At 45.1% G+C, this 12369-nt stretch overlaps 1 protein-coding gene across 2 annotated transcripts; it reads left to right on the top strand.

The window, feature by feature from the left end:
* The first annotated feature begins 1870 nt into the window (after positions 1-1870).
* RPL6 (ribosomal protein L6) lies at positions 1871-7397 on the top strand. 2 transcript variants are annotated; one of them, XM_036109514.2, is made up of 7 exons: positions 1871-1910; positions 2810-3046; positions 3140-3238; positions 4563-4706; positions 5257-5305; positions 6102-6286; positions 7204-7397. In XM_036109514.2, the coding sequence occupies exons 2-7, from the start codon at positions 2810-2812 to the stop codon at positions 7354-7356; spliced, it is 867 nt and encodes a 288-aa protein (XP_035965407.1). In that variant the 5' UTR covers positions 1871-1910; the 3' UTR covers positions 7357-7397. The 2 variants fall into 2 exon arrangements, with proteins under 2 accessions (XP_035965407.1, XP_035965408.1); XM_036109515.2 differs by lacking the exon at positions 1871-1910 and adding an exon at positions 1931-2087.
* The last annotated feature ends 4972 nt before the right edge of the window (positions 7398-12369 follow it).

Raw genomic sequence — 12369 nt, forward strand, 5'->3', positions numbered from 1 at the left:
CATACAATATTGTTTTTATTATCCCCAGTACACAAACATTAGCAGAATATTTGGCATCTAGTAGGATCTCACCAACAACTATGATGTTGATGTTGATAACAGTGGTGTCATGCTTGGGGGCAGGTGGTGATGACAAAAACTAACATTTACCTAGCACTTACCGTGCATCAAATACTGTTCTTCGTGATTTTGTCTATAGTGACTTATTTAATCTTCCCAACAACACTGTGGGGCAGGGAATATTGTTTTTTCTTTTTCTTTTTTAAAGATTTTATTTATTTATTTGACAGAGAGAGACACAGAGAGAGAGGGAACACAAGCAGGGGGAGTGGGAGAGGGAGAAGCAGACTCCCCACTGAGCAGGGAGCCCGACGCGAGGCTCGATCCCAGGACCCTGGGATCATGACCTGAGCTGAAGGCAGATGTTTAACGACTGAGCCACCCAGGCGCCCTGTTTTTTCTTTTTTAAGGTTTTATTTATTTATTTGAGAGAGAGAGAGAAAACATCAATGAGCACACGTGCCCACGAGCACGGGTAGGGACAGAGGGAGAGGAAGAAGAAGAAGACTCCTGCCTGAGCAGGAAGCCCCGCACAAGGCTCCATCCCAGGACCCTGAGATCATGACCTGAGTCGAAGGCAGATGCTTAACCGAATGAGCCACCAAGGTGCCCCGGCAGGTAATATTGTTATCCTCATTTTAGAAATGAAGAAACTGGGGGTGCCTGGGTGGCTCAGTTGGTTAAGTGTCTGACTTTTGATTTCAGCTTAGGTCATGATCTCAGGGTCATGGGATCGAGCCCATGTGGAGCTTCCTGCTCAGTGGGGTGTCTGCTTCTCCCTCTCCCTTTGCTCCTCCCCCAGCTCATGCTCTCTCCCTCAAATAAATTAAATTAAATCTTAAAAAAAAAAAAGAAGAAATGAAGAAAGGAGTACAACACCTGAAACTAATGTAACATTGTGTGTCAACTATACTTTGATAAATAAAATAAAGTAAAAAGAAACTTCCAAAAGAGAAGAAATGAAATGAAGTACAAAGTAGCCAGAAATGCTTGTAGAATGGATGAACAACAATCCTCTTATATGTTTCCATGCCTCTTGCATTTATTCTTCCAATTACCACTTTCACCTGCCAAATTTGTATTTAGCCTTCCAAATCCAACACAAAACCTAACTCTTTCGCAAAACTTTCCAAAATCTCCCAGAAGAAATAGCTTATAATTATTCATTTTTTTTTCTGTTTGTTTTTCCTTTGATTGTGTGTTCTTTGAGAGCAAGAATATATTTTATTCATTTTATTTTTTAAAAAGATTTTATTTTAAGTAATCTCTACACCCAATGTGGGGCTCGACCTCATCAACCCCAAGATCAAGAGTCACATGCTCTACCAACTGAACCAGCCAGGCACCCCTATTTTACTTATTTTAATTCTATCTTTTCTGACTCTTCGCCATTGAGCACAGGCTATAGTCTGGGATATAGGCATTAAGTTAACTGCAGAGAAAACGTCCATGGAAGGTTCCCAACTAGCCTTTCATAGGAAAGATTTCACTTTATTTGGAGATTTGGTCTTTAATCTCTCTCTCCCTTCTTATATTGAAAATGGTAGTCCTTTCTAATGTCCTTAGTAAGCAAAATAAAAAGCTGTAATTTATGTCGGCTTCCAAAAATATTTTGAGAATTTTATTGTTCTATAAAAGTGAAACATTTCCAAATTGTTCTTCGCTTTTGCCTCTTAGAAGAAGAAATAGCTCTCCATGGCGGGGGGGGGGGGGGGGGGGGTGTCTGTCAAAGGAGGGGAAACTACATTTCCCATAATGCCCCAGATCCGGAAGGAAGTGAGACTCAACACCTCCCGTGATGCCTTATAGACCGGAAGCCGGGACCTTAGTTCTCTTTCCCATCTTGCAAGGTAAGAATGGCGGGTCCTCCGTGGAAGACTCGATATCGGGATCCCCAATCCTTCGCCATCCGAATGAGGAGGGTGTCAAGTGGACACCTGCAGGGCTCGGACATGCTCCGGGTCAACTGAGAGGCCTCCCAAACGCTTCATTTATCTCGCCGGGGTTTGCGCAGGGGCACGAAGAGGGTGAGGTGGAGTGCCGAAGAGGCTCCGGAGCTCCCGGCTGCTTGCCACCCTCCTGGGCTGGGGATACAGGGCCCTTCTGGGGATCCGTAGCGGGGTGGTGGGGCCGCAGGGACCAGGATGACGGCGCGCGCTCCGGAATCCCGGGTTCGGGTTCCAGAAGACACCGCTGAGTTTGTTTGAGCCACGTTGAGCTTTGGGGCTGAGGCCAAACGCTACTTTGCCTTCTTCCCACGTCCGCGACCGGAAGTCGCCTCTTGGCTTTGCGCTTTTCAGCCTGGCCTGAGTTTGGGCTGGATGTTAGTGTGTTCTCGACTCCTAGCGCCGAATTTCTGGAATGAGACAGCAGGCTGAAAAGCGCAAAAGTCCTGGAAGCAAACGGTTTCAGGGTCCCTCCTCGCTGCTTCATAGCTGTGGCAGTTTGTTAAGATTTCCACAAAACCGGAATAGTGGACGAATGGAATAGGGACTTCAGACCACTAAATATTTAGCAAACAGATGTAAGATCTCTTCAGATTCTTACAAATTAGCCACTCTGAGGGTTATTGCAGATGTGTGTGGTTTGGGATCTTAAGGGGAGGGATGAAAGGATGTTACAGCTACTTGGGGAGAGAGGGTGAGGGTTCGTCGTCTCGGAAGCCTATCAATGTGCTGTTTAGACATTGCTTTGTCATGGGATAATTGGTGAAATCCGTTTCTTTTTATTTTAATGTGTGTCCTGATAGATGGCGGGCGAAAAAGCTGAGAAGCCGGATACTAAGGAGAAGAAACCTGAAGCTAAGAAGGCTGATGCCGGTGGCAAGGCTAAGAAGGGTAACCCCAAGGCTAAAACGCCAAAGAAGGGGAAGCCCCACTGCAGCCGAAACCCTGTACTTGTCAGAGGAATTGGCAGATATTCCCGATCGGCTATGTATTCCAGAAAGGCCATGTACAAGAGGAAGTATTCGGCAGCTAAATCCAGGGTGAGGGATGAGGAGAATCGCTGACCGTGACTTAGGTCTTCACCTTAGAAATTTTTGTCTGCCTCTGACTTGGATGCATTTGTGTCCTGATAGGTTGAAAAGAAAAAGAAGGAGAAAGTTCTTGCTACCGTCACAAAACCAGTTGGTGGTGACAAGAATGGTGGTACCCGAGTGGTTAAACTTCGCAAAATGGTAAGATTTGGAAGAGACTGTAAACGGGAAGCCTGATTGCCGAATACAGTGAGGGGTTTTTTGTGTTCTCAGGTTTTAGAAGTTTGTATTGGCCGGAGAATTACTAATGGGGGATTCTGGGTTTACAGCCAGGCCTCGTAAATATTTGTTGTTTGATCTTAAGTAGAGTTGCTTTTCTGCGCTTTCGTGTCTTCGCCTGTAGAGCAGGAATAAAGGTCTGCCCCACAGTGTGGTGAGAGTTAAGAGGGGCATGAATTCTCAGGTGCTGCCAGGCCTGTAGAACCGCTGCGTACCAGAGCGCTGTTGCTTGGCTCCTCTGTCCCGCACAAGACCCAACACTTCCTCAGCGTTTGCTCTCTAATTTCCGTTAGGAAAATATTCCCAGATGTATTATGGTCATCACAGTTGAAAACTGCCCCAGAGGGAAAGTGGCGCTTCGATTCCTTGTCACCGTTTTTGTGGGCTGGTTTTTCTATTAGGAACTAATGTTTGTGGTCAGAGCAGGAGGTTATTGTGAGTTACTTGTCATACACTTAATAGTCTTAGTGTGGGGTCCTGTTTTTACAATAAATGAACTGGTCGTCCTGATCTGAGCTGTGTTTTGTTTTTCTTTGTGCATGACGTGGTAGTGATGTACGTTAACGTGGAGGATGTGAATACAATGGAAAAACAAGCCGTGCCTCCTTCATAATCTCCAAAATATGTGTCAGACATGTTTCTGGAGAAGTACAGTTTAGGTTAAGGTCAGGGAGCCCAGGAGAGCTTGAGAATCACTGCTATACCACAGCGTGTGATGGTAGGACAGTGTATGAGAGCTTGTCGTCTAATTCCAAAGTTTGGTTTAATCCCAAGTCTACAAAGGTAACTTGCTTGATGCTTTCTTTTTTTTTTTTAAGATTTTATTTATTTATTAGAGAGACAGACAGCATGAGAGGGGAGGGGGTCAGAGGGAGAAGCAGGCTCCCCGCTGAGCCAGGAGCCGGATGTGGGACTCGATCCCAGGACTCCGGGATCATGATCTGAGCCGAAGGCAGTTGCTTAACCAACTGAGCCCCCCAGGCGCCCTGCTTGATGCTTTCTGCTTTGCCTGACCACACAGCTCCTTTAGTTAAATGGATTTCCTCTTGTGTTTTGCATAGAAAGGGATAAGCAGCATTGACCTTTTCCAAATTTACTATTGACTTGGGAGAAGTGAAAATGAAATGTAACCATGTAAATCATTTAAAATAGGCGAAAAGGGTGTTGCAGGTGTCCCACTGTCACAACCAGCTCTACGAATCTGATTCGCTTGTTTAAATAAGTGGGACCTATGGATTCCTTACAGCCTAGGTATTACCCTACTGAAGATGTGCCTCGAAAGCTATTGAGCCACGGAAAAAAACCTTTCAGTCAGCACGTGAGAAAGCTGCGAGCTAGTATCACTCCCGGGACCATTTTGATCATCCTCACTGGGCGCCACAGAGGCAAGGTGAGCAGACAGACCCGTCAGCTCGGGTGCCGAAGGTGCTTGATGATAACGTGTTCACCCTCTGGGTGGAGTTTCTTTATTTGCCTGTGGTAACTAGTTCGCAGGGGGGCTGGTGGGGAGTGGGTGTGTAACAACCAGTAGCCCAGTCACTAGCATAATGTGTTTAGTCCATAGTGTACAATAAATTATCATTTCCCGCTGGTGGGAATACTTACTACAGATGATTTAGATGTCCCTGTAACCCAAAAGTATTTATATTTTTCAGTTATTTCCTTACAATAGTTTTGCAGGGATAGAACTACTGAGTTAAAGAATGTTAATTTTTTTTATTGTTAGAAGTAATAGTTGCTCATTATAAACAAGCACACAAAAATAGTGCTCATATCCAAGGGTCGCCCCTGTTGGTAGTTTGGTATATTTGATTCCAGAGTTGCTGAGCAGATACATACTGAGAAATTTCCTTTGCCAAATTTAGAAGCCTATGATTTGATTCATTTAGAAGTCTTTTTTTTAATCACAGTGATGTCTGACATGTCTGTTTAATTTACAGAGGGTAGTTTTCCTGAAGCAACTGAGCAGTGGCTTGCTACTTGTGACCGGTAAGAAAATCCTTGGATTTTATATTTCTCTGAAATTTGGCTTAAACTTACTTACTTACTTATTTATTTAAAGATTTTATTTATTTGACAGAGAGAGACACAGCGAGAGAGGGAACACAAGCAGGGGGGAGTGGGAGAGGGAGAAGCAGGCTTCCCGCCGAGCAGGGAGCCCGATGCGGGGCTCGATCCCAGGACCCCGGGATCATGACCTAAGCCGAAGGCAGACACTTAACGACTGAGCCACTAGGCGCCCCTGAAACTTGGCATTTTTAAATGTACTTTTGCTCCCACCTACATGGAAGTTCCAGTGTTGTGAGATTATGTGCCCCATTTTATTGTCTTGCACATACCTGAGTTCCAAGGGAGCAGGTATTTAAATTTTGTGTGGCCACATAGCACCAAGGGCAGAATGGTTGCACCCCAAGGAATGATCCTGCATAAGACTTGTAATTGGTCTGCCACTTGGAACAAGAGTACATTTGCCAAACAAGTAAAAAGTGAACTGTTCATTCTGGAAAGCAGTGCTTGGTTGAAATTTGTCAGGGACCTCTGGCTTTGGCCAACATCTGTGAGTAACTGTGCTATCTCCCAGCTTGGGTGACTTAAGATTTGAGGAAGGGGGAGCCTTGGACAAACTGAGATCTTGAAAAAGTCTGGATGCTGGCTGTAAAAAGGGCAGTTTGAGATTTCTTCAGCTGAACAGAAAATTCAACACGCCAGCTTTCTTTAAATCCAAAGTCTGTTCTTAAATCTTTGCTTTCTCTTTCCCTCAGTATATTGATTTTTTCCCCCCCAGGACCTCTGTCCCTCAATCGAGTCCCTCTGCGTAGAACACACCAGAAATTCGTCATTGCTACTTCTACCAAAATTGATATCAGCAGTGTGAAAATCCCCAAACATCTCACTGATGCTTACTTCAAGAAGAAGAAGCTGCGTAAGCCCAGACACCAGGAGGGTGAGATCTTCGACACCGAGAAAGAGGTAAGCTTCTCTTTCTGTCTTGGCCTCTGATAGCTCCAGCTTCCCTAGGTGGGAGTGAAAACAAATTTTTCACAAAGAATTGACAAAAGTTGTTAATAATGAGGAATATCTGGGGAATAATATCGTTCCAGATGGTGCTACATTCAGTGACTCTTAATGGCAGCTGAAAGCTCGCTCAGAATCTTTTAAGATTTTATTTGACAGTGATGGGGCGCCTGGGTGGCTCAGTCTTTAAGCGTCTGCCTTCTGCTCAGGTCATGATCCCAGGGTCCTGGGTTCGAGCCCCGCATCTGCTTCTCCCTCTCCCACTCCCCCTGCTTGTGTTCCTGCTCTCACTGTCTCTCTCTCAAATAAATAAAATCTTTATAAAAAAAAAAGATTTTATTTGAAAGTGAGAGAGAGCACAAGCAGGAGGAGCAGCAGAGGGAGAGGGAGAAGCAGGCTCCCCGCCGAGCAGGGAGCCCGATGTGGGGCTCCATCCCAGAAACCTGGGATCATGACCTGAGCCAAAGGCAGATGCTTAACCGACTGAGCCACCCAGGTGCCCCTAACTCTACTGTTCTATTGGGCATTCCCCCCAATATCCTTGTTTATCCTTTTTTTGGGAAGGGGAGGGAAAGAGAATCTTAAGCAGGCTCCATGCCCACCTCAGAGCCCCTCATGGGGCTTGATCTCACAACGCTGAGATGATGATCTGAGCCAAATAAGGCTCAGACGCTTTACTGACTGGGCCACCCAGGCTCTCGCACCCTTGTTTATCTTTGATACGTATTAAAGTAGACAAAAGGAAAAGAGCTACTTAAAAACAAGGTTATACTACTTCACAGCTCTCCAAGGAAAGGATTATCAAAATAGCCCTGGGATTGAGTACTTGTGCCCTATTTTTAAATGATTTTCTTTTCTTTTTCTCCCCCTAGAAATACGAGATTACAGAGCAGCGCAAGGTTGATCAGAAAGCTGTGGACTCGCAAATTCTGCCAAAGATCAAAGCTGTTCCTCAGCTTCAGGGCTACCTCCGCTCTGTGTTTTCTCTCACAAATGGAGTTTACCCTCACAAATTGGTGTTCTAAATTTCTTACAAAGAATGTAATTAAATAACTGATCCATTTTCTTTGTGTCTTTTTTTAAAATTTTTATCTGCCTAGAGATGTGGTTTGACTCAGCCAGCTTGTGGGATCTGAACCTCTCCTGAGAGAAGTGGGATTTGGGAGGGTGGTACCAGCTACAGTGGGACCTCCTCCTCTGTTTTGGATCAGCATTTTATGCTTCCTTAGTGTCTGGCTTGTCATCCAGCACCCACCCGTATGAAATAGCACCATTTCCCCGGGCATCACTGAACAGGTCAGTACTGGACCATGAGGACAAGAAACAACTCTGCTTTTGAGGCCACAGACTTTTCCTTCCTTTGACGACTATCCATTTCTCCCTCGTCGGCCCAACTCCTAATCATTGCTGTTAGTCTTGTGTATCTAGTTTTTTATAAGCATACACAGCAAATGAGTATAATGATTTACTGTCTCTTTTTTTTTTTTTTTTTTTAAAGCCAAAAACCTTGTGTGCTATACATACTGTTAACAGATCACAGTCTGTTTTCGGCACTCCGTAAAGTCCATTTTCACTGATGCCCAGGGTAGCGTACCATTAGATGGATATTTGGGTTTCCATCATTTGTTAATTGTGTACAAAGTAGTAAATTCAAGTGTGCACACAGATAAGTATCAGGTAAGAATTGTTTTTGGCTGAGTAAGGATTTATGCATTTTAATTTTAGTAGATTGTGCTCCTGTACAAGAGTGTCCATTTCTCCACAGGCTCCCTTAAAAAACGTCATCAGACTCAGGGTTTTGGCAGTAGATGAGTGGAAGATGGCCCTGGTGGGTTTTTGAAGTTGCTTTTGTTGACAGTTTACATTAGGTGAGATAATTTTGAGTGTGTATTTGTGTGGCACCTGTGCGGTTGGGTAAGCATCACCACCACGAAAGTTTCCTCATGCCCATAACATCCGCTCCCACTCCAGGCAGTCCCCGATCGAACTTATGTTCCTATAGTTTTGCTTTTTCAGAATGTCCCACAGTATGCTTCTTAGCATAATGTTCCTGAGATTTGTTCGTATCCATGGCTCAGTAGCTCTTGTCCGTTGCTCCAGTAGATCCTTATAACACTATCCTAAAGTTCACCCAGTGAAAGACATTTGGGTTGTTGAGGATTCCTGGAGATAATGAATAAAGCCACTATCAACATTCACATACAGGTTTTTGTGTGGGTACGTTTTCATTTCTGGTGGGTGAAAACGCAGGATTCCTGGGTTATATGGTCAGTGCATGTTCAACTGTAAGAAACTGGCAGACTTTCCCATTTTGTGTTCCACCCGCAACATGTGACAGTTCCAGTTATTCCACTTCTCAGCACTTGGTATTTACGATTTTTCGTAATCGAGATATAATTGAATACCGTCAGTTGGTGTACAGTTCAGGGGTATAACGTAAGGATCACTACCATAAGTCTAGTTAACATCCGTCACCATGTGTAGTTAGAAAATCTCGTGACAACTTATAAAATCTAGCAACTTTCAAATGATTACAGTATTAACAGTAGTCCCCATGCTGTATGTTACATCCCCATCCCCATGATTGTCTTAATTCTAGTCTCACCATTAGGTATATAGCATGTGCTCTGATACATTTTTGAAACAAATCCAAACATGCCACTTCTGGCTATGGTCTCTTTAGTGGTTCTTTTTCACTTCCAAAATCATTTTGGCCACAAGGCCCTCAGGCCCATTTCTTAAGCCTACTCTTCCTCTCTGCCCTTCAGACACCAATTAGGGAGTAGACCCCAGGTTACCCCACTTCTGTCTGACCTGGTTACCTTACAACCCTCATCAAGTTCAATGTTTATGATGACTTGAGAAGAACTCATAAACACCTGATTGCATTTGTTACTGAAAAGGATACAACTCAGAACAGCCAAATGGAAGAGCTCTATAGCACAAAGGTAAGGATAGTGGGGGAAGCATGGATTTTGCATGTCCTCTCCAGGCAAGGCTCTCTCCCAGCACCTCTTCACCAACCCGGAAGCCCAACAAACCTTGTTCCTCAAGTTTTTTGTTTTGTTTTTTCCCCCAAGAGTTTTTGCAGAGCTTAATCTCCAGCTTCTTCTCCACCCGAATCCCAGGCCCACCACCCTGCCCTTCCTTGCCTTAAGTCTAGGGAGGGCTGAAAGTTCCAACCCTATAATCAGTTGGACTTTCTGGTGACCAGCGCCATCTTGAGGCTGGGGTCCTATCTTAAGTCACTGCATTAGCATAAACTCAGTTACGATCTAAAGGAGCTTCTTAACTAACAAAAGATACCCCTATCGCTGGGGAAATTCCGTGGGTTTTAGGAGCTCTGCCAGGAACCAGGGACAAAGACCAAATCTATCTATATATATATATTTTTTAAATGTTTTATTCATGAGAGAGAGACAGACAGAGGCAGAGGGAGAAGCAGGCTCCCCACCTAGCAGGGAGCCCGATGCGGGACTCGATCCCAGGACCCTGCGATCATGACCTGAGCCGAAGGCAGACGCTCAAACATCTGAGCCACCCAGGCGCCCCCAAATGTATTTTTGTGTTACATCACATTTCCCATCTCAAGACCTTTAGCTTAATCACACGGGCCAAATTCCTTTTGCCATATGAAGTAACATACACCACGAGTTAGGGATTAGAACATGGACATAAATTGGGACCATTATGCAGGCTGTGGCCCCCCCAAGCTGTCGTGACCAGGGTCTAGGGCCTGATTCCCAACTTTTAGAGACTAACAAGTGTTGAACAGAGCTTGGTGCTACTCTGCCATGGGCAATTCAAAAAAAAAACTCAAGTACAAAATACATGTGAGGAAAGGCAACAATGTTCTGAATTTCCCCATACATTATGGAAGTATAAGATTGGAATTTCTTTGGGAAAAGGGTGTGGGATAATTCATTCAAAAGATATCCATCAAGGGGCGCCTGGGTGGCTCAGTTGGTTAGGCGACTGCCTTTGGCTCAGGTCATGATCCTGGAGTCCCTGGATCGAGTCCCGCATCGGGCTCCCTGCTCGTCAGGGAGTCTGCTTCTCCCTCTGACCCTCCCCCCTCTCATGTGCTCTCTCTCATTCTCTCTCTCTCAAATAAATAAATAAAATCTTAAAAAAAAAAAAGATATCCATCAAGTGCAGGTCAATTGGAAACAGTGTAGAGGTTAATGCTAGAGCTTTGGGAATCGAAAAGACTTGGATTTGAATCCTGGCTTTGCTGCTTATTCATTTACCTTTCAGATAAGCAATATAATGATAGGAAATGCTACGATTCTGAGTATGTGCTAAGCAGTTAAAGTATATACTTTTTTCTGTATAATTGTTTTACTGTGATAAAATATAACAATATGTACTATTTTAAACCTTTTTAAGTGTGCAGTTCCTTTTGAGCAACCATTACCACCATCCATCTCCAGAACTTTTTTGTCATTCTGAACTGAAACCCTGTACCCTTTAATGGCTGACTCCCTATACCCCCTCTGCCCTAACCTCTGGTATTCTATTCTACTTGGTCTCTAGAATTGGACTATTTTATGTACCTCACATACAGTATTTCTATCTGGCTTATTTCACTTTGCATGATGTCTTCAAAGTTCATCCATGTTGTAGCACGTGTCAGTACTTTACTCCTTTTTAAGGCTGAATCATATTCCATTGCTTGGATATATTACATTTTGTTAACTCATTCACCCATGGATGCAGGTTTGGGTTGTTTAACCCTTTTGGCAACCATGAATAAAGCTGCTGTGAACATTGATACACAGGTATTTATTCAGGTCCCTGCTTTCAATTATGTTTGGTATATTAGAAGTGGAATTGCTTGGGGGTGCCTGGCTGGCTCAGTTGGTAGAGCATGCAACCCTTGATCTTGGGGTTGTGAATTCAAGCCCCACTTTGGGTGTAGAGATTACTTAAAATTTTTTTTAAAAAGAGTACCTTGAGAGCTTGTTTGGCAGTTCTAGCTGGGTAGCGCAGCTACTCGTATACCCTTGACCAAAGAACGGCCCTCCTCTATCGGGGAAGGTCGTCCTCTTTGACCGAGTGCGCAGCTTCGGGAGGGATGCACATGGAGCGGTGAGGGAGGAAGGGGACACCCGCCTAGCCAGCCAGATACCTTAAGAGCCTCTGTAAGCCGGCTACTGGCAAGTGATAGAGCCGTGGAGCACAAAGTCGGAACTTTCAGAAGTCTGCTCTGGTGAGAGACATCGCTCAGGCTGCTAAGCGGGGGCGGGACCCTCGCTGGGACAGTGTGGTCTCAGGATCCCCAGGGTCACAAAAAGACCGGGGGTGCCTGAGTGCGGCAGAGCTCCCAGGCATCGGAGCGGGGAAGCCGGCTGCAAACAATGAGCGCAGGAGTGGGCTCCCAGCTCGGGGTTGTCATAAACCATGAACCATGGCACAGTCAGGTGACTGCTCTCCGAGCAGGGACCCAACAAGCGGCAGAACTGGCGAGACCTCCCCCCATCCTCCCCTGGGAGGAGCGGTGCAGGAGCACGCCACAGGAGTCTGCTGGGTTTGGAGACTCCAAACGGGGTCGTGTGCCAGAGATAGAAACGCTTGATCACAGCTGGGTGAACACGAAGTGCAGACAGAGACCAGGGAGACAGGAGTGATTGCTTTTCTCTGAGGGCACACTGAGGACTGGGGCCCCGAGCTTTTGGCTCCAGGGCCAGAGATTGGGTGGCTGCCATTTTCATTCTCATCCTCTAAAGCTGCATGGAAAGCCTTCAGGGAACATGGGCCACATAGAGCAAATCGGAGATTACTTAGCCTGCCCCCCTCGCCCCCCGCAAGGGCAGCACAATTCCGCCCAGGGCAAAGACACTTGAGAATCAACTCAACAGGCCTCTCCCCCAGGAGATCAGCAAGAACATCCAGTCAAGACCAAGTTTACTGATCAATGAGAACTGCAAAACTCCAGCACATAGAATTCATGGATTTTCCCCATGATTCTTTAGTCTTTAAACATTAATTTTTTTAAATTTTTTTTCAAAAAGAAAGAGAAAGGACCCAAATAAATA

This window comes from Halichoerus grypus, chromosome 13, assembly GCF_964656455.1.
Source record: "Halichoerus grypus chromosome 13, mHalGry1.hap1.1, whole genome shotgun sequence".
NCBI lineage: Eukaryota > Metazoa > Chordata > Mammalia > Carnivora > Phocidae > Halichoerus > Halichoerus grypus.